The sequence below is a fragment of the Melozone crissalis genome, unplaced genomic scaffold, assembly GCF_028551555.1.
Source record: "Melozone crissalis strain CALT ecotype California unplaced genomic scaffold, PUWL_Pcris_2 ptg000002l_1, whole genome shotgun sequence".
Taxonomy (NCBI): Eukaryota; Metazoa; Chordata; class Aves; order Passeriformes; family Passerellidae; genus Melozone; species Melozone crissalis.
In genome coordinates this window covers 194,375-215,466 of record NW_026535780.1, presented here as the reverse complement: position 1 = coordinate 215,466, position 21,092 = coordinate 194,375, and the positions used below count along the sequence as shown (strand labels likewise).

At 50.4% G+C, this 21,092-nt stretch overlaps 3 protein-coding genes and 1 pseudogene across 3 annotated transcripts; all 4 read right to left on the bottom strand.

Annotated features, from left to right (window-relative positions):
• Window positions 1-1,090: 1,090 nt before the first annotated feature.
• LOC128943864 (feather beta keratin-like) lies at window positions 1,091-4,954 on the bottom strand. The gene is made up of 2 exons (XM_054286848.1): window positions 4,692-4,954; window positions 1,091-1,166 (listed from the first exon to the last, which is right to left on the bottom strand). Exons 1-2 carry the CDS (start codon window positions 4,952-4,954, stop codon window positions 1,091-1,093), a joined length of 339 nt encoding a protein of 112 aa, XP_054142823.1.
• A 2,955-nt stretch (window positions 4,955-7,909) lies between these two features.
• Window positions 7,910-11,627, bottom strand: LOC128943776 (feather beta keratin-like; annotated as a pseudogene).
• A 3,707-nt stretch (window positions 11,628-15,334) lies between these two features.
• On the bottom strand, window positions 15,335-15,662 carry LOC128934286 (feather beta keratin-like). The gene has a single exon (XM_054271826.1). The coding sequence runs from the start codon at window positions 15,641-15,643 to the stop codon at window positions 15,335-15,337; it is 309 nt and encodes a 102-aa protein (XP_054127801.1). The 5' UTR covers window positions 15,644-15,662.
• Window positions 15,663-18,851: 3,189 nt separating this feature from the next.
• LOC128934207 (feather beta keratin-like) lies at window positions 18,852-19,434 on the bottom strand. Its single transcript, XM_054271701.1, has 2 exons — window positions 19,386-19,434; window positions 18,852-19,183 (listed from the first exon to the last, which is right to left on the bottom strand). The coding sequence occupies exon 2, from the start codon at window positions 19,161-19,163 to the stop codon at window positions 18,852-18,854; it is 312 nt and encodes a 103-aa protein (XP_054127676.1). The 5' UTR covers window positions 19,164-19,183; window positions 19,386-19,434.
• Window positions 19,435-21,092: the final 1,658 nt, after the last annotated feature.

The following is a 21,092-nucleotide window of genomic DNA, read 5'->3' as shown; positions in this document are numbered from 1 at the left end:
GAACAGGTAGACCAGGAGGTTGCAGTGGGGCATTACTTCAGAGAAGCGTCACCTGTGTCCAAGACAGATTTCAGAAAATTGTTGCCATGAATTCATGAAAGGTGGTCCTTCCTTTCTTTAGAGCACTGGTGGGATTGGAAGTGGAGCCATGTGGACAGTTCTGGCCTCAACAGCTGAAGAAGCACAAGAGGGTAGTGGACAAAGACCAATTGAGAGCCACCAGATACTTAAAGGGCCTGGCAGATCCTTGCTAGAAGAAAGGCTGAGAGAGCTGCAACTCTGAGGAGACAAGATTGGGCAGGGGGGTGTCACTAGTGAATGGGAACCCAGCTGTTCTCAGCACAGCAGAAATGAAGAGAAAGGGGGCATGTGCACCAGTAAAAATCAATGGAATTCCATGGACATGCAAAGTAGGTATTTTCAGTGTGTGTGGATGGTCCCAGAGTGTAAGAGACAATCTGTTCCCTTTTCTTGGAGGTCTAAAACTGAACTGGGCATAATCCCAGAAATCCTGACTTTGCTGGGCCTGCTGGAGCAAGGGGGATGGAAGCATTTGCACTGTGGAGTTCCTGCCCATGTGCATGATGTTATTCCTCTGTTCATGGGTAGGACTCAAGTGTGTTGCTTAGAAGAGAATTTTTCAGGTGTGTGCCGGCATAGCGTGACGTAAGAGCAGTGCCCAGGTGATAATTAGTGTGTCAAAGCCTTTGGTGGACAAGATGATGGCCTTGTGTCATGTTCTGGAAGGTCTCCCCTCTCCCCTGTTTCCCATGTCAGTGTTGCTTGTTCCTGGTGGAGACGCATTTGCCAAGAAATGTTCTTTGCTCCATTTCCATCAAACATAATGTTTGAGTGTTGGCATTGCACAGGATGAGGATGTGAGACGTTTGAAATACAAAAATAGCAGAAAGCAACTCAGGTTGTGGTGCAAGAAAAATTTATTGAAGTGAAAGAATGATGAGAAAAAAGAAGCTGAAGGAATCAGGTGTGAGGTGCAAGTAGAAAGACCATCAGCTGAAGTGCTTTGCTTTCAGGAGGTGCTGTTGGCAGAGGGCAGAGCTGGTGGTGTCAGGGGTGTCGCTGAGGGCCCTTAGCAGATGTAGCCGCCTCTTCTGCCATAGCAGCCCAGGCCTCCCAGGCCGTAGCCAAGGCCAAAGCCAAATCCGCCAGAGATGGGCTGTCCCTGGGCATTGAGCTCAGTGCCCAGAGCAGCGGAGGAGGTGGATCCGATGGCGGTGTTCTGGGGGAAGGAGGTCATGATGGGTCCTGGCAGGGTGACCAGCACAGGGGAAGGGTTGATGATGACGCGGGAATCCTGGCATTGCAGGGCACAGGGCTCGTTGCAGCTGTTGGCCAGCGGGGTGGGTCCGCAGGGAGTGCAGCGGTTGTAGCAGGCCATGGGTGTGGTGTGGAGGGTGCCTGGAAGAGAGAGGGTGAGGCAGGGTGGGGGCATGGGAAAACAAGGGGCAGCGATGGAGTCTGGAAGCTGTTGTGGGGCTGTGGGCCGGCTTGAGGGCTGCTGGGGCTGAGCATCTGGGAAGAGATTGGCCAGGAGTGCAGCAGCAGGAGGGTCAGGGGATTAAGTCTCACCTGCTTATAGGCAGGAACAGGAGCAGGAGGCTTGAGGAGGAGTGTGTGAGGGAGAGGGGCTCTGGGCTGGCTTTTATGCTGGTTCTGGAGGGGTGGGACAGCCTTGTCCCATGCCCTCGGGGCATTTTGTAGGCCTGGTGAGTGCTGAGGTGGGGAGTGTTTTGCTCCCCACAACTCTGCAGTGTCGTGTCCTGCTTTTGAGGACATGACCTTGGCAGCAGCTTTCAAATTCAGCTATAAGACATCAAAGGCTGCTGGTAATTTTGTTTCTCTGGGAGGGCTGAAGACATGACCAAAGCTTTGGAGAGGTGGGATATCATCATCATGGCAGTGATGTGCTGTGGTTTTGTGGGTGTGTGGTGAAGACAGGACTAATTCCCCCACAGCCACATCAGGCTCATTTGGGCTTTGCAGCTCTTCTGGGAGTCACAGGTGACAGGTCCCCTTCCATTACATTTTCTGTCTCCCGACCATATTGCAAAACTCCTAAACACCTCTCAATTTCAGGCCTTTTCCCCTAGTGATGAGAAAGCCATTCCTGTGATTTACAGATGCCTCTCATACTCCACAAGATATTGTGTTGGTCCATCCATAGCTGGTGCGGGATAAGGGGAAGAACTTGTGTGAGGAGCAACTGATGTAGCTATAGACATTCACTTTTCAGAAGAAGTGAGTTGACCTTGTTACTCTCTAGAGGTACCTGAATTGAAGCCATAATATCAGTTTTGTCTGACACAGCCTTGCAGGTCATCATGTGGGGAATGTTTTCCTGCACACAATTGTGCAGTGTCCTGTCCTTCTCTTGAGGAAGTGTCCATCTGACATTGGTGTCAGCTTTAAAGTGAGAGTTGGTATTTGGGAGGATTTGTTTGGAAGATATGTGTCAGAAAAGCCCAAATGTACAACAGAAGCCTAAGAAAAATATGGGTGTCATCAGTGAGGTCATTCTATAGCATTCGTGTTGTTTCATTTTTGGGTGTGCTGTGAAGTGGGGCCCCATTCCACTGCAACCATGTCAGGCTGGTGTGGCCTTTGTACTGTGCTGTGCATGAGGAGCTGCTCCTGCCATCACAGTCATTCCTCCTTTATAGTGTGAGTATTTGAAACCAAGGGCAGGTGTTGATGGTGTGTGTCAAAGGGGACTGAAGACGTGACCAAGATTTGCAGAGATGGGGTGTCATCAGTGAGGTCATCCAATGGAACTCATGGTTTTGGGTTTGTGGGTGTGTTGTGGGTGAGGAGGGGCCCCAAAGTATCCCAGGTGTGTCAGGCAGATCCGGGCTTTGCATCTGTGCCAGGTGTGAGTGCCTGGACTCTTCCATTGCTTGTCAGCAGTTGGAGAGTTGCCCCTTCAGGGAGCTGGCAGGAGATGGCGTGACTGAGGCCCCACTTGGCTGTTTGACCATTCAGAAGGACCTCGAGACTAAGGTTTGAAGGGAACCTCCCAAATTTCAAACAAGAGAACTCTGAAGTTGTGCATCTGGACAGAAATAGCATTTGCCTCTGGCTCATGCTGTAGGCCAAGAGTCTGAGAAGTGGCTTTTGTGAGCAGGACCCTCTGGTGCTGATCAAGAACCCAGACCAGAAAGTTGCAGTGGAGCATCACATTAGTGGAGCATCACAAGTGTCCATGACAGATTTCAGGAGATTCTTGCCATGGAGTCGTGAGAGGTGGCCCTTCCTCTGTTTAGAACACTGAGGAGATCCTGTGAGGAGCCGTGTGGACAGTTCTGGCCTCCACAGGAGATGCACAAGTGGGTAGTGAACAAAGAGAGGTTGAGGGCCAGCAGATATTGCAAGGGTTGGAGAATCTTTGGTATAGGAGAGACTGAGAGAGCATGGACTGTGGGTAGACAAGGCTGGGCAGGGATGTGTTATCAGTGAGTGGGAGCCCTGCTGTTCTCAGTACTCCAGACATGAAGGAAAGAAGGCATGTGCACAATTGAAAATAGATGGGATACCATGGGTGAGAAAAGTAAGTATTTTTCAGTGTGTGTGTATTGTCCCAGAATGTAAGAGACAATGGGGTCTCTCTTCTTGGAGGTCCAAAACTGAACGGGACATAATTCTGGAAATCCTGCCTGTGCTGGGCCTGCTTGAGAAAGGGAGATGGAAGAATTTGCACTGCGGAGTTCCTGCCCAAGTGCATGATGTTATTCCTCTGTTCGTGGGGAGGACTCAATAAGTATTACGAGGAAGGGAATTTTTCAAGTGTGTGGTGGCATGGAGTGACCTTCTAAGCAGTGCCCTATTACAGCGACCTGATGAGGTCTTCATGGGTGGGAGAAGTGGACGAGAATCTTGTTTGATGATCAAAAGGCTGGATTTATTATATATGATATATAATACATTATTACTATACTAAAAAGAATAAAGAGAGAAGTTGCAGAGGCTGCTAAGCTGAAAAATAGCATAGAAAAGAATGAATAACAAAGTTCTGTGTCCAGCAGAAAGCAAGGACAAACTCTCCTGTGAATGGTTAGCAAATCCAAACATTCACAGAAGCCAAATCACCACTGCACCTGTTACCTTCCACGCCAGCCGATACCAATTGTTTACATTCTTCTTCTGGGGCCTTAGCTTCCCAGAAGAATGAACAAATCCCAAAGAAAGGATTTCTATGAAAAAATGTCTGCAGCAGTGCCCAGGAGAGAATAGCTGCGAGCAAGCCTTTGGTAGATGAGGTGAAGGCCTTGTGTCATGATCTGGGAGGTCTCCCCTCTCCCTTGTTTCCCATGTCAGCGTTGGTTTCTCCTGATGGGAACATATTTTCTAAGAAATGTTCTTTGCTCCCTTTCCATCCCACAAAATGATTGAGTGCTGGCATTGCACAGGGTGAGGATGTGACTCCAATGGAATTAAAAAATAACAGGAAGCAACTCAGGTTGTGATGCAAGAAAAATTTATTGAATTGATAGAATGCTGAGAAAGAAGAAGCTGAAGGAATCAGGTGTGAGGTGGAAGAGGAGAGGCCATCAGCCGAGGTGCTTTTGTTGCAGGAGCTGTTGCCAGAGGCCAGAGCTGGTGGTGTCAGGGGTGGTGCTGAGGGCCCTTAGCAGATGGAGCCATAGCCCCTTGTGCCATAGCAGCCCAGGCCTCCCAGGCCGTAGCCAAGGCCAAAGCCAAATCCGCCAGAGATGGGCTGTCCCTGGGCATTGAGCTCAGTGCCCAGAGCAGCGGAGGAGGTGGATCCGACGGCGGTGTTCTGGGGGAAGGAGGTCATGATGGGTCCTGGCAGGGTGATCAGCACAGGGGAAGGGTTGATGATGACGCGGGAATCCTGGCATTGCAGGGCACAGGGCTCGTTGCAGCTGTTGGCCAGCGGGGTGGGTCCGCAGGGCGTGCAGCGGTTGTAGCAGGCCATGGGTGTGGTGTGGAGGGTGTCTGGAAGACAGAGGGTTGAGGCAGGGCAGGTTTGGGAGAGCAAGAGGTGCTAATTGTTAAAAGGGCAAGAGAGTGTGGAAGGTGTTTTGGGGCTGTGGGGAGGCGTAAGGGCTGCAGAGACTGGAGCAGAGTGTGCTGGAAGAGAGGGTCCAGGGGTGCAGGAGCAGGAGGGTTAGGGCTTGAGACTCACCTAGTAGTCTGCAGGTGTAGGAGGAGAAGATGTGAAAAGAAGTGTGTGAGGGAGAGAGGCTCTGGGCCGGCTTTTATGCTGGTTCTGGAGGGGCGGGACAGCCTTGTCCCATGGCCTTGGGGCATTTTGCCGACCACACTTCCTGGTTGGCTCAGAGTGGTGAGTCCTGCGGTGGGGAGTGTTTTCCATCCCACAACTCTGCAGTGTCCTGTTTTTCTTTTGAGTCCGTGTCCATCTGACCTTGTCGGCAGCTTTGAAATACCGGTATGAGAGACCAAGGGCTGGTGATGATGATGTTTTTTGTGGAGGGCTGTGGACGTGACAAGATCTTTGGACAGTGGGGTGTCAACAGTGATGTCACCCAATGTCCCATGTATGCTGTGGGTTTTCGGTGTCTTGTTGAGAGCATCCTCATTCCCCCACAGCCACGTCAGGCTCATCTGGGCTTTGCAGCTCTTCTGGGGATGATGGGTGTCCCCTTCCATCCCATTCTCTCCCTCCCTGTTCCATTGCCGACATTATAAACCTGTCTATTTGCCAGGCCTTTCCTGCTGGATATGGGAGACCAATCCCTGTGACACTTCCCCTGCTGTCCAATGTCTTCTTGTGTTTGTTCATCCCGTAGCTCTTGTCTGAAGTGGGCCCAGCAAATTCACACTGTGGGATCCAGTTACGGGGCTCTGAGTGAAACATAGAAAGGAAAACTGGTGAAAGATAAGAAGAAGACCTGAGGAGCCCTTGAAGGAAGTGCAGACATTCAGTTTTCAGAAAAAGAAGATTGACTTTGTGACTCTCTGGAGGTACCCTAGCGGAAATTTTGACATCAGTTTTGTGTGGCACAGACTTGCGAGTAGTGATGTAGGGAATGTTTTCCTTCTCAAAATCCTTCAGTGTCATGCCATGCTCTTGAGGCTGTGTCCGTCTGAACTTGGTGACAGCTTTTAAGTGAGAGTTGGTATTTGGGAGGATTTGCTTGGGAGATGTGTGTCAGAGAAACCAAAATACACAACAAAACCCCAAGGAATAATATGGGCGTCATCAGTGAGGTAATTTTATGGCACTTTTGTGCTTTTGTTTATGTCTGTGCTGTGAATATGGGCCCCATTCCACTGCAGCCATGTCAGGCTGGTCTGGCCTTTGCACCTGTGCAGTGCATGAGGAGCTGCCCCTTCCATCACAGTCATTACTCCTTTAAAATGTGAGTATTTGAAACTAAAGGCTGTTGTTGATGGTTTCTGTCCAAAAGGGTTGAAGACGTGACCAAAGTTTGCAGAAGTAGAATGTCATCAGTGAGATGAGCCTGTAGAACTCATGATTTGGGTTTTTGTGTGTGTTGTAAAGAGGGGCCCCAAACTATCCCAGGTGTATCAGGCTGGTCTGGGTTTTGCATCTGTGCCAGGTGTGAGTGCCTGGACTTTTCATTTCATGACAGCAGTGGGAGAGTTGCCCCTTCAGCAAGCCGGCAGATATTGGTGTGTCTGAGGCCACACTTGTCTGTTCCACCACTCAGAAGAACCTCAAGACTAAGGGTTAATAAAATCCCCCCTAGTTCAAGCAAAAGAAATGACAAGTTGTGCATGTGTACAGGAATTGCACATCACTCTGTATAATGGTTTGGACAGAGAGTCTGTAAAGTGGCTTTTGTGAGCAGGACCCTGTGGTGCTGGTGGAGAACAGAGAACAGAAAGTTGCAGTGGGGAATTACTTCAGTGGGATATCACCTGTGTCCAAGACAGATTTCTGAAATTGTTGCCATGAAGTCGTGAGAGCTGGCCCTGCCTCTCTTTAGAGCATTGGTGAGATCCTGTGAGGAGAGGTGTGGGCATTTCTGGCCTCCACAGGAGAAGAAGCACAAGTGGGTAATGAATGAAGAGAGGCTTAGGGCCAGCAGATATTGCAAGGGCTGGAGAATCTTTGCTAGAGGAGAGACTGCGAGAGCAGGGACTCTGAGGAGACAAGGCTGGGCAGGGGGTGTCACCAGTGAGTGGGAGCCCTGCTGTTCTCAGCACTGCACACATGATTAGAGAGGAGTCATGTGTAGAAGAGAAAATAAAGTGAAATAGGCGAAGTAGGGAAGATATTTTCAGAGTGTGTGGATGGTCCCAGAGTGTAAGAGAGACCTCTTCTAGGAAGTACAAAAGTGAACTGGCCATAATCCTGGAAATCCTGCTCCTCCTGGGCCTACTTCAGCAAGGGGGATTGGAGCAGGTGCTCTCCAGATTTTCTGGCCAAGTGGATGCTCTTGTTATTCTGTTCACTGGGAGGACTCAGAGTGTGGCTAGGAAGAGAATTTTTCAAGGGTATGTTGGATTAGAGTGACTTTGACAGAGCAGTAGCCAGGAGATAATTGCTTTGTCCAAGCGTTTGGTAGATGAGGTGATGGCCTTGTGACATGTTCTGGAAGGTCTCTCCCTGTCCCGTGTTTCCCATGTCACTGTTGGTTGTTACTGGTTGAGGACATATTTGCTAAAAAATGTTCTTTGCTTCCTTTCCATCCAACATAATGGTTGAGTGCTGGCATTGCACAGGCTGAGGATGTGAGACCACTGGAATTCAAAAAGAAGAGGAAGCAACTCAGGTTGTGATGCAAGAAAAATTTATTGAAGTGAAAGAATGCTTAGAAAGAAGAAGCTGAGGAGTCAGGTGTGAGGTGCAAGTAGAGAGACCATCAGCCAAGGTGCTTTGCTTGCAGGAGCTGTTGGCAGAGGGCAGAGCTGGTGGTGTCAGGGGTGGTGCTGAGGGCCCTTAGCAGATGGAGCCATAGCCCCTTCTGCCATAGCAGCCCAGGCCTCCCAGGCCATAGCCAAGGCCAAAACCAAATCCGCCAGAGATGGGCTGTCCCTGGGCATTGAGCTCAGTGCCCAGAGCAGCGGAGGAGGTGGATCCGACGGCGGTGTTCTGGGGGAAGGAGGTCATGATGGGTCCTGGCAGGGTGACCAGCACGGGGGAAGGGTTGATGATGACGCGGGAATCCTGGCATTGCAGGGCACAGGGCTCATTGCAGCTGTTGGCCAGTGGGGTGGGTCCACAGGGACTGCAGAGGCTGTTGCAGGCCATGGATGTGGTGTGGAGGGTGTCTGGAAGAGAAGGGATAAAGTTAGACCAGGTTTGGGGGTATGAGGGGCATGGATGCAGGTGGATGATGGAGTTTGGAGGCTGTAGGGGGACTGTGGGGAGGTGTGAGAGCTGCTGAGGCTGGGGCTGAGCGTGCTGGAAAGAGGGTATTGGGGGTCCAGGATCAGGAGGGTCAGCAGTTTGAGTCTCACCTGGTAGTCTGCAGCTGCAGGAGGAGAAGGCTTTGCGTGAAGTGTGTGAGTGACAGACACTCTGGGCCGGCTTTTATGCTGGTTCTGGAGGGGCGGGACAGCCTTGTCCCATGGCCTTGGGGCATTTTGCAGGCAGCAGCACTTTGCTGACCCAGCCTGGTGAGTCCTGAGGTGGGGAATGTTTTCCTTCCCACATATCTGCAATTCCATGTCCAGTTCTTGAGTCCGTGTCCATCTCATCTTGGCGCAACTACTTAAATGTGAGTAATAAAGGCCGAAGTTTGGTGATGATGTTGTTTTTCAGGGAGGGTTAAAAACATGACAAAAGCTTTTGACAGTGAGGTGTCATCCATGAAGTCGCTCAACAATGCTGGAGTGCTGTTGTTTCTGGCTGTCTTGTGAAGACAGGCCCCATTCCTTCCCATCTCTGTTAGGATGGTCTTGGATTTGCTTGTGTATTACTCAGGGTGATAGATCTGGATCTTTCATCCTATTCTCTCCCTCTCTATTTTGGTCCATGTCTGCAGGCCTGTCTCCATGCCTTACCTTTTTTCTTGGACATGGCAAAGAGCTCCCTGTGATTTAGGGATGCCTCCCATGCTCCCCAAAGCCTTGTATTGGTTCATCCATAGCTCTCAACTTACCTGGGCCCAGGAAGGTCCCATTGTGGGGTTACAGAGCTGGGCTCTTACACAAGAGTAGGGAAAATGGTGAAGGATAAGAACAAAAAAAATGAGGAGCAGGTGAGGGAACTGGGGATGTTCAATTTTCAGAAAAAGGTTGATCTTGGTGTCCTCTGGAGTAACCTGGATAGGAAAAAATTGACATTAGTCTTGTCTTTCTTTTATCCAGTGATAGAAGAGGGAATGGAGTCAAGCTGCCCCTGGGGAGGTTGAGTTTGGAATTAGGAAAAATTCCTTCACAAGAAGAGGCTTCAAGCCCTGTACATGACTGTCCAGGACAGTGGTTTAGTCACCTTTGCTGGAGGAATTTGGAAGCCATTGAGATTTGGACTTCGGGGATGTTCCATAATGACCTTAGAAGTGATATTGGAATGGTTGGACTTGATGACATTTTATATTTATTTGTTCTAGGAATGAAATATTTCTGAGATTGGTGGCACTCACAAATTTGGTTTACATTTGGACTGAATGTCAAGCGGCCTTTCCAGCTGAAATGGATTCCATGGGTGTTGTGGGCAGCTGTGCAAGGGAGGAGAGGGTAGATGAGAGCAGCAGCATGTGAGGCGTGAGCCAGGCCTTTGGGGTCTTGAGTTGTGTCAAGTGTTGATGGATGAGACCAGTTCTCTTGGAGGATTTCCCTTGAGGAAATGGTGCTTGGCTGAGCTGTGTGTCTGCCCTGTGCCAGAGACTCAGCTTGGGCATGAGGAGAGAGCTGTGGCTGCTGTTGGACACAACCCTTTTGTGAAGCTCTGGAAGCACCTTCCCATTCTACACTCCCTGATAATCTAAATAAGGCCAGGTTGCCTCAGAAAGCAGTGTGTGGCCTAAGAGTGGCTGAGAGGCTGGCCCTGGGGCTGAGGATCGGTGGCATGAAGTCCAGATGGAGTCAAGTCTCAAGGGAAGTATGTCAAGAGTTGTATCCAAGAGGCTGACCCAGCTCATGATCCTCAACAAAGATGGGGGCAGTGGGAGTGTGAAAGAAGATGAGTGGAGGACCAGAAAGATCCTGAAAGGGCTGGAGAAGATTTCCTAGAGGAGAGCTGGGATTCCCAGGAGACAAGGGTTGATGGGGGTGTCAGGAGTGTGCGTAAATCCCTGATGGCAGGGAATGAGGTGCAGTGAGCCTGTGTGTTCTAAGCAGTGAAGGAAAATGGGAGAGCACAAATGAAAATGGATGCAATTCTATGGGCAAATGCAAGAATTTTTCATTGTGAGAGCACTGAGAAAATGGAAGAGGTGATGAGGTCCATGCTGGACATCCAGAACTGCTCTGTCCATTGTGCTGGAAATCTCGCAGTTCCTTGACTCTGCTTGATCAGTGGAGTGGAAGTACTTTCGCTCTAGAGTTTGTGCCCAAGTGAATGATATTATTTCCTTTTATTGTGGTGAGGATTGAACAGTCTTGCTGGGAAGAGATTTTGTCAAGTGTGTGCCGGCACAGAGTGACTCTTCCAGTTTTATGTCCAGGAGATGATTTGGTCAAATGCTTTGGTGTATCAGGGAGTGGGCTTGTGTCATGTTTTAGGAAGTGTCCGCCCCAGTCCCTGTTTCCCATAACAGTATTGGTGTTTATTGGTGGTGAACAATTTGCTAAGAAAGGTTTTGTTCCCCTTTTCCATCCACCCCAATGGCCTGGTAATTCCTAGAAATGTCCCCTGTGAGGGTGTGAGAGCATTGGAATACAAAAAGAAGCAGCGTTGTCTCAGGCTTTGATTGCAAGAGAAGTTTATTGAGGCAAAAGATTGAAAAGACAAAAGAAACAAGTGGAAGCCATCGTGTGAGGTAGAAGTAGGACAACCATCAGCTGAGGAGTTTTTCCCTCAGGACGAGTTACCAGAGTATCAAATTCCCTGTGTCAGGAGTGGTTCTGAGAGCCCTTAGCAGATGGAGCCACCCCTTCTGCCATAGCAGCCCAGGCCTCCCAGGCCGTAGCCAAGGCCAAAGCCAAATCCGCCAGAGATGGGCTGTCCCTGGGCATTGAGCTCAGTGCCCAGAGCAGCGGAGGAGGTGGATCCGACAGCGGTGTTCTGGGGGAAGGAGGTCATGATGGGTCCTGGCAGGGTGACCAGCACAGGGGAAGGGTCGATGATGACACGGGAATCCTGGCATTGCAGGGCACAGGGCTCGTTGCAGCTGTTGGCCAGCGGGGTGGGTCCGCAGGGAGTGCAGCGGTTGTAGCAGGCCATGGGTGTGGTGTGGAGGGTGCCTGGAAGAGATGGGGTTGAGATTAGACAGGGTGCAATGGGTAATGGGCAGAATGTCAGAAGGGTGATGGAGTGTGGAGTCTGTTGTGGGGCTGTGGGGAGGCATGAGGGCTGCTGAGGCTGGGGCTGAGCATGCTGGAAGAAAGAGGCCAGTAGTGCAGGAGCATGAGGGTCAGGGGCATGCTGCTCGCCTGGTCGTCAGCAGGAGGAGAAGGCTTGAGGAGAAGTGTGTGAGGGAGTGAAGTTCTTGATGGCCTTTTATACTGGTTCTGAAGGAGTGGGACAGCGTTGTGCCATGGCCTTGGGGCATTTTGCAGGCAGTAACTCTTTGCTGACCCAGCCTGGTGAGTCATGAGGTGCGGAATGTTTTCCTTTCTGCATTTCTGCAATTCCATGTCCTCTTCTTGAGTCTGTGTCAATCTGACGTTGGAGGCAGCTTTTAAATGCAACTAATAAAGCCCAAGGTTGTTTTTAGAGACGGTTGACGAGATGACCAAAGCTTTGGTCAGTGAGGTGTCATCCATGAACTCATTTCTCAGCACTGGTGTGCTGTGGTTTGTGGCTGTGTTGTGAAGACGGGCCTCCTTTCTTCCCAGGTCTGTTAGGATGATCTCGGATTTGCAGATGTACTCTGCAAATAGGGTGATAGCTATGGACCTTTCATCCTGTTTTCTCCCTCGCTTCTTTGGTCCATGCCGGCAGGCCTGTCTCTATGCCTTTCCTTTCCTCTTGGACATGAGAAAGCGATCGCTGTGAATCAGGGATGCCTCCCATTATCTCCAAAGTCTTGTGTTGGTTCACCCATAGCACTCATCTTACCTGGGCCCAGGAAGGTCACAGTTTGGGGTCACAGAGCTGGCCTCGTACACAATGGAAGGGAAAGTGGTGACGGATAAGGAGAACAAGACAAATGAGGAGTAGGTGAAGGAGCTGGGCATGTTCAATTTTCAGAAGAAGGTTGACTCTTTTGCCTTCGGGAGTAAAATGAATAGAAATAATTTGACATTAATCTCGTCTTCCTTTTATCCCGCCATAGGAGAAGAGGAAATGGAGTTAAGTTGCCCCTGGACAGGTTGTGTTTGGAAGTTTGAGTTTCAAGTCCTGTACATGGCTGCCCAGGACAGTAGTGAATTCACTATTGCTGTGGAATTTAGAAGCCATGGAGCTTTGGACTTTAGGGATGTTTAATGATGGCCTTAGAAGTGATGTCAGAATGGTTGGACTTGATGCCATGTTACATTTAGGTCTTCTAGAAATGAAGCATTTCTGAGATTGGTGGCATTCACTGATTTGGTTTACATTTGGACTGAATGTCCAGCATTTTTTCCCGCTGAAGGGATTCCAAGGGTGTTGTGGGCAGCTGTGCAAGGGAGGAGGGGGTAGATGGGAGCAGCAGCAGGTGAGGCGTTGAGCCAGGCCTTTGGGTTCCTGAGTTGTTGCAAGTGTCAATGGGTGAGGCCAGTTCTCTTGGAGGATTTCCCTTGAGGAAATGGTGCTTGGCTGAGCTGTGTGTCTGCCCTGTGCCAGAGACTCAGCCTGGGCATGAGGAGAGAGATGTGGTGCTGTTGGACACAACCGTTTTGTGAAGCTCTGGATGCTCCTTCCCATTCTACACTCCCAGATCATCCGAACAAGTCCAGGTAGCCAGAGAGTGCAGTGAGTGGCCTGAGAGTGGCTGAAAAGGTGGTTCCAGAGGCTGGGGATCGGTGGCATGAAGTCCAGATGGAATCAAGTCTCAAGGTGTCATGGTTTAGGCCTGGCACAGAGCCAGTGCCCCCATGAGAATATCCTCTCCCTGGTGTCTGCTGTGAGATGTGACCAGGAATAAGCAAAGCAGGCTCCAGCTTAAAAATAAAGAAAACTTTATTACCTAAAGTACAAGAAAAGAAGAAAAAAAACTATAAGGGAAAAAACTGAAAACCTTACAAAAAAAGCACTTTCCTCCTCCCCACCACCAAAATTTCCCAATCCAATACATTCCCCCACATCACCAACTGCCCAGTCTGACACCACCCTTTAGAATATTCAAACTTCAGTTCATGAAGAGGAGTCCTTCTTGCACCATAGCCTTCCCCTGGAAACACGTTGAAACCTCGTGTGCTTCCATGTCACTCGGCACCGCCCGGAAAGTCCTTTTGCCATGGTGACATCTTCCTTCCATGCCCAGTGCTCTCACCACTGTGCATGGACCAGAGCTGCTTTTAGGGTTGTCCTTTAAGGATGCTTTGTCTCACTCCAAAAAAGGCAAAGTCTCTGCTTTGGGACATCTGTCCCCCCCATTTTTTCCACCCCCTGGGGCCGAGGGTTACCCACAATGAACCCTCCTGGTTCTGAGGCACTGCCTCCCCCTAAATGCAGTCTCTGTGTCACAGGAATAAAACTGGTTCAGTCTATGGCCACATAAGAAAAGTCCAGCCAAAAGGCCACTCCAATCATCTCTCCCCACTCAGCCAGTCTTCTCCACTTCCCTCGGGCCTAGTCCTTGTTATCTCATCCCTTATCTCTCTTCTTATTCAGCTCCGAGGAGGATCAGCATTTTTGCAAGGTCCCAATCATGTAAGAAAAAGGGTTAAAAATTTCTGCCTGTCCCAGAGCTCTGGCACTCCCACGCTGATGCTGGGCACCTTCTCGCCGCACTCTCCCCTTCTCCTCCTCGGCGGCTGCTATCACATTCCGTTGCTGGCTCTCCCTCTCTGTCTCCTCTGGGGGCGGGGGGGGGCATGGCTGCCCGATGTCTCTTGGGGCTCTTCTACCCTTCCATCCTCAAGGGCCTCCTCACCCCCCATCTCTGTCCAGGCCCAGGCCTACCGCATGGCTGCCCCTCCCCTGCCCAGCAGCAGCAGCTGAACAGGGAAGGGAGATACAACCTCTTTCCCTTGAAGTCCCAAGAGAGCCTCCCAGGGCCGAAGCTCTGGTTTTTAAGCCTTGTGTGTTCTCAGAGGTGTGTCGAAACCCCACTGGCCATATCAGGTGCCAATATCAAAATCTGAGCACCCATTGGTTTGACCACAGCATCCCAGACTTCCCACTTCTTCCTGGTCAAACCATGACACAAGGGAAGGATGTCAAGGGTTGTATTCATGAGGCTGGCCCTGCTCAAGATCCTCAGCAACGATGGCGGCAGTGGGACTGTAAAAGAAGATGAGTGGAGCACCAGCAAGATCCTGAAAGAGATCTTGCTAGAGGAGAGCTGAGAGAGCTGGAGATTCCCAGGAGAAAAGGATGGGTGGGAGTGGCATGAGTCTGTGTAAATCCCTGATGGCAGGGAATGAGATCTAGGGAGCCCCGCTGTTCTCAGCAGTGAAGGACAATGGGGTAGGGCACAAATGAAAATGGACGCAATTCTATGGGCAAAGGCAAGAACTTTTCATTGTTAGAGTGCTGAGAAAGTATATGAGGTGAGGGGCTCTGTCCTGGGATATCCAAAATCTGGGTCTTGCTGACTCTGCTTGATCAGTGGAGTGGAAGCACTTCCACTCTAGAGTTTGTGCCCAAGTGAATGATGTTATTCCTTTTTTATTTTGTGGTGAGGCTTCAAGAGTATTATTGGGAAGAGATTTTGTCAAGTGTGTGCCAGCACGGAGTGACTCTTCCAGTTTTATGCCCAGAAGAGGATTTGGTCAAATGCTTTGGTGTATCAGGGAGTGGGCTTGTGTCATGTTTTAGGAAGTGTCCCCTCCAGTCCCTGCTTCCATAACAGTATTGGAGTTTCTTGGTGGTGAGCAATTTGCTAAGAAAGGTGTTGTTCCCCTTTTCCATCCACCCCAATGGCCTGATAATTCATAGAAATGTTCAGGGTGAGGGTGTGAGAGCTTTGGAATTCAAAAAGAAGCAGCCTTGTCTCAGGCTTTGGTTGCAAGAGAAGTTTATTGAGGCAAAAGATGGAAAAGACAAAAGAAACAAGTGGAAGCAATCATGTGAGCTAGAAGTAGGACAACCATCAGCTGAGGAGTTTTTCCCTCAGGACCAGTTACCAGAGTATCAAATTCCCTGTTTCAGGGTTGGTTCCAAGAGCCCTTAGCAGATGGAGCCACCCCTTCTGCCATAGCAGCCCAGGCCTCCCAGGCCATAGCCAAGGCCAAAGCCAAATCCCCCAGAGATGGGCTGTCCCTGCACACTGAGCTCAGTGCCCAGAGCAGCGGAGGAGGTGGATCCGACGGCGGTGTTCTGGGGGAAGGAGGTCATGATGGGTCCTGGCAGGGTGACCAGCACAGGGGAAGGGTTGATGATGACGCGGGAATCCTGGCATTGCAGGGCACAGGGCTCGTTGCAGCTGTTGGCCAGCGGGGTGGGTCCGCAGGGAGTGCAGCGGTTGTAGCAGGCCATGGATGGTGTGGAGGGTGCCTGGAAGAGAGAGGGGGAGGCAGGGCAGGGGTGTGAGGGTGCAAGGTGCAGAATGTCAGAAGAGCGATTGAGTGTAGAGGCTGCTGTGGGGCTGTAGGGAGGGATGAGGACTGCTGAGGCTGGATCCAAGCAGGCAGGATGAGAGCAGTCAGGGGTGCAGGAGCAGGAGGGTCAGGGTTTTGAGGCTCACCTGATTGTCAGTACTGGAGCAGAAGGAGTCAGGAGAAGTGTGTGAGTGTGCGAGGCTCTGGGCCACTTTTATGCTGGTCCTGGAGGGGCGGGACAGCGTTGGCCCCAGACCCTGGGGCATTTTGAGGGCTGCAGATCTTGCCTGTCACAGCATAGTGAGTGATGATGTGGGTAGTGTTTTCCTTCCCACAACTCTGCAGTGTCATGTCTTGTTCTTGAGACCATGTCCATCTGACCTTGGCAGCAGCTTTAAATTAAGAGTTGTTATTTGGGAGCATTGGCATGGAGGTTGTGTGTCAGAGAAAAATATGCAACAAAGTCCTAATAACAATATCAGTGTCACCAGTGTGGTTATTTTGTGGCAGTTGTGTGGTTTAGTTTGTGAGTGTGCTGTGAAGAGGGGCCACCATTCCCTCTCAGCCCTGTCAGGCTGGTCTGGACTTTGCAGCTGTGCTGTGCATGAGGATCTGCCCCTTCCACCATGGTCATTCCTTCTTAAAAGTGTATTTGAAACCAAAGTCTAGTATTGATGGCACTTGTCAAAGGGGACTGAAGAGATGAGTAATACTTTGAAGAGCTGCGGTGTCATGCGTGAGGTCAGCCTGTGGAACTCATGGTTTTGGTTTGTGGGTGTGTTGTGAAGAGGGGCCCCAAACTTTCAGAGGTCGGTCAGGCTGGTCTGGGCTTTGCCTCTGTTTAGCTGTGATCACCTGGACTCTTCCATTGCATTCACTCCTTCCTTTCCTTGCCTCCATCTCTTCAAGCTTGTCTATATGCCTGGCTTCTCATGAGGGTGATCAGAAAGTGATTTCTGTGATTAAGGGAGGCCTCCCATGCTCCCCAGAGTTTTGCGTTAGCTCATCCATAGCAGTTATCTTACTGGGCCCAGGAAGGTTCCACTGTGGGGTCACAGAGTTGGGATCTTATACATGGAAAGGAAAACTGGTGAACGATAAGGAGAACAAGACACATAAGGAGCAGGTGAAGGAACTGGGGATGTTCAGTTGGAGGAACCAGGCTTAGAGGTTGTTAATCAGTGGCCCAAAGTCCAGATGGAGTAAAGTCTCAAGGGAAGTAGATAAGGAGTTGTATGCATGAGTGCAACCCTGTCCAACCTCCTCAAGAAAGATCTGGACAGTGGGAATGTTGTCCCCTCAGCAAGTTGGCAGCTGAATGGAGTGGCTGATGCACCACTTGGTTGTGCCCCCAGTCTGAGGGAACTGGAGAGTGAGGGTTAAAGGCATCTCCTGAGGTTCTGGAGAACAAAATGTGAAGTTCTGCATCTGGACAGGAATGACAATGGACCCCAGGTCATGCTGGGGGCTGAGAGGCTGAGTAGGAGCTTTGCAGTGCAGGACCCTGTCATGCTGGTGGAGAACAAAGTTACCAGAAGGTCTCTATCAAGCCTCACTTCAAAAGCTGCCACCAGTGTTCAAGATAGGTTTCAGAAAATGGTTCGAAGAAGTCCATAGGATCAGTGAAGAAAGTCTAGTTCAGAGCCAGAATACTTCTAAAGGGACTGGAAGATCTTTCATGGAGGAGAGGCTGAGAAAGCTGGGACTCCCAGAAAACAAGGATGGATGGGGGTGTTATCAGTGTGTACAAATTCCTGCTGGCATGGAAAGATGTGAGGGATCCTGGCTGTTCTCAGCAGTGCCCATGTGCAGAACAGCGGCACAAGGCCAAAAGGGAAATGAGATGGAATTCTTTGGGCAGCGAAAGAATTTTTCAAACTGAGGATGGTCACAGAGGGGAAGAGGTGGTGGAGTCTCTGTGCTGGGTGATCCAAATCTGCACTGTCCATGCTGCTGGGAATCCTCCTCTTGCTGACTCTGCTTGAGCAGGGGAGTTGAAGCACTTGCACTCCAGAGTTTGTGCCTAAGTGGATGTCGAAAGGTTTGAGATTCCTACTCGGAAGAGATTTTGTCAAGTGTGTGCTGGCCTGGAGAGACTTAGCCAGAATCAGTGATGAACTGGGGAACAAGGATGTGTCAAAACCTTTGGGTCATGGCTTTGGGTCCTGTTTTGGAAGGTCCCCCATCAACCAATTTTCTCGTACATGTCTTGTTGTTCCTGGTAGGGATGTATTTCCTAACAAATGTGTTGTGCCATGTTCCATCTACTCCCAGGGCCCATTCATTTCTGGCGCTGTGCTGGGTAAGTCTTGGGGTCTCTAGCTGGTCAGAGTCACCCCGAGAAACATTAAAAAGTCTCTTTTAGCAGCCCGGCACTCAAAGGAGTCAGAGCTCTTTAGTTCTTGGTCTGAAGGTTCTTTATTGTATCTTATCTATGAAATATTTTCTCCTATCCAGCTGAGGTCCACTCAGCAAGACAGTCCAAGGCACTCTGCCTCCCCCGGGGTGGTGTTATCTTTTTATACTAAAAACTATGTGTGCAATATTTACAATTAGTTTCTAATACCTATCATCCATGTTAGACAGTAAGCTTCTACTCTAAACCAATCTACACGTGCCAACATCACAGCAGAAAATGGAGGCCAAGAAGAAGAAAGAGAAAGGCTGAACACACCCTGATTCTTCCATCTTGCCTGCTGAACCTCCATTCTAAAAATCCCAAAAATCTATTTTTCCACTCTGTGATAAATTCACTATTCTTCTACTTAAAATTTCATGGCTTGCAATTCTTCATACAAGGTTGGTAATTGTTTTTTCCAAGGGCTAAATCAAAGGCACAGGGGTCTTGGGCTCTGTGCCAAGGTCTCTGAGCCCCCTGACAGGGTCTCAAGTCCTCCAGGGCAGCCAGAGGAATTTCCTGGGTCGCACAGGTAATCATGTGAGGCAGATTTCAAAAAGGAGAGGAGACATGTACAGCTTTGATGCAGCAGAAATTTATTGAGGCAAAAGAATGGTGAGGGAAGTTGAAGAAATTGAGGAGAGCTGGTCTGATGTGCAAGGCTGGCTCCCACCAGCCGAGGTGCTTTGTTTGCAGGAGCTGTTGGCAGAGGGCAGAGCTGGTGGTGTCAGGGGTGGTGCTGAGGGCCTTAGCAGATGGAGCCATAGCCCCTTGTGCCATAGCAGCCCAGGCCTCCCAGGCCGTAGCCAAGGCCAAAGCCAAATCCGCCAGAGATGGGCTGTCCCTGGGCATTGAGCTCAGTGCCCAGAGCAGCGGAGGAGGTGGATCCGACGGCGGTGTTCTGGGGGAAGGAGGTCATGATGGGTCCTGGCAGGGTGACCAGCACAGGGGAAGGGTTGATGATGACGCGGGAATCCTGGCATTGCAGGGCACAGGGCTCGTTGCAGCTGTTGGCCAGCGGGGTGGGTCCACAGGGACGGCAGAGGCTGTTGCAGGCCATGGGTGTGGTGTGGAGGGTGCCTGGAAAGAGAGAGGAGGGTGAGGCAGGGTAGGGGTGGTGGAGTCCGCGGTGTGGTTTGTCTGCAGGGGAAAGGAGGCAAGAGAGCGTGGAGGCCGTTGTGGGTCTGTGGGGAAGTGTGAGGGCTGCTGAGGCTGGAGTTAAGCTTGCTGGAAGATCAGGGCCACGGGGAAAGAGCAGGAGGGTCAGGGGCTTGAGGCTCACCTGGTTGTAGACACCAGAGCAGAAGGCTTGAGGAGAAGTGTGTGAGGGAGAGAGGCTCTGGGCCGGCTTTTATGCCGGTCCAGGAAGGGCGGGCCAGTCTTGTCCCATGGCCTTGGGGCAATTTTGCAGGCAGCACCTCTTTGCTGACCCAGCCTGGTGTGTGTCATGAGGTGGGGAGTGTTTTCTTTCCCCCAGCTCTGCTGTGTCATGTCCTGCTCATGAGTTCCTGTTCATCTGACCTTGGCAGCAACTTTAAAGTGACAGTTTTTATTTTGGCTGGATTTTGTTTCAGCTGTGTGCCCAAGAATGAAGAATAGATGGCAATAACCTAGAGATGTCATCAGAGTCCCCACCCTATTGCTCTTGTGTTGCTCGGTTCATGGGTGTGTTGTGCAAAGGGACCCCATTCCATTACAACCCTGTCAGGATGGTCTGGTCTTTGCAGCTGTGCCATGAGTGAGGAGCTGACCTTTACATCATGGTCATTCTTCCTCACGTCTCCACCAGGTCACCAGACCTGTCTTTTGGACTTGCCTTTCTCCTTGGTTCTGCTCCGGCTTTGCCACTCTGATGTTACAATGGTTCTTCTGTGGTGGAATACATCCTCGGAACAGCTGCTGAGTTATCTGGAGAACAAGGTTTTGAGTAGTGGTTTTAGGAACTGCAGAGTTTTAGATGCAGAAAGGCAGCCAAAGGAGAAATCATCTCCCTTTCCTCAGCTGTCTGAAAGGAGTTCTTTTGTAAGACTATTGGTCTTTCCTCCCTATTAGCAAGCGATGGAACAAGTGGAAATGGCCTCAAGTTACTAAACCTCATGTTGACATGACCATGGGCAGCCTTGTTGAGCTGTCCTTCCTTGAGCAGGTTGAGTTGAACTCCATTATCTCCTACACAAACAGAGAGTGATGGGATGGGAGGAAATGTCTTCCCACTGACAGACGATAGAGTTAGATGGGATATTGTGAAGAAATTCTTCTCTGTGTGAGTGATGAGGGCCCAGCACAGGTCACCCAGAGAAGCTGTGACTGCCTCAACCCTGGTAATGATCAAGGCCAGTTTGGCCAGGACTTCGAGCAACCTGGGATAGTGGAAGGTGCCTTTGTCCACTGCACGGGTTTGGACAAGAGAATCTTCAAGGTCCTTTCCAAGCCAAACCATTCTACAGTGGGTCTTTGGTCACCTCTGAGAGGTTCCTTGAGCACAAATTATTCCCTTTGCTGTGATTCTGCCTCCTGGGATGGGCAGTGTCCGGCTGAGAGAGAAAATTCCTCCCCATGGAGAAAAATTCAGTCCCTCCTAATCCAGTGGGGATGGTCAGGGACAACTTGTGTTTGACACTAAACTGATCCACCTAAGGGCTCTGAGGGAGCTGGTGAAAGTGCTCCGAAGCCACTTGCTATCTTTTGCCAACACTCCTGGCTAGCTGGGGAGATCTCAGTTGATGTAGGCTTGAAAATGGGACACTTCCCTAGAAGAAGGGCCAGAAGAAGGGTCTGGGCAACTCCAGGCCTGTCAATCTGAGTCCAGTCCTGCAGAAGCTGCTGGAGCAGATCATCTGGAGAATATTTAATAGCCCCTGCAGGACCACCAGGTGATCATGCCCAGCCAACCTGGCTAAAGCAAAATCAGGTCCTGCTTGGCCAGCCTTATCACCTGAGGTGTCAATGTGACCTCCTTAGTAAGTGAGGAAAAGGCTGTGGATGATTT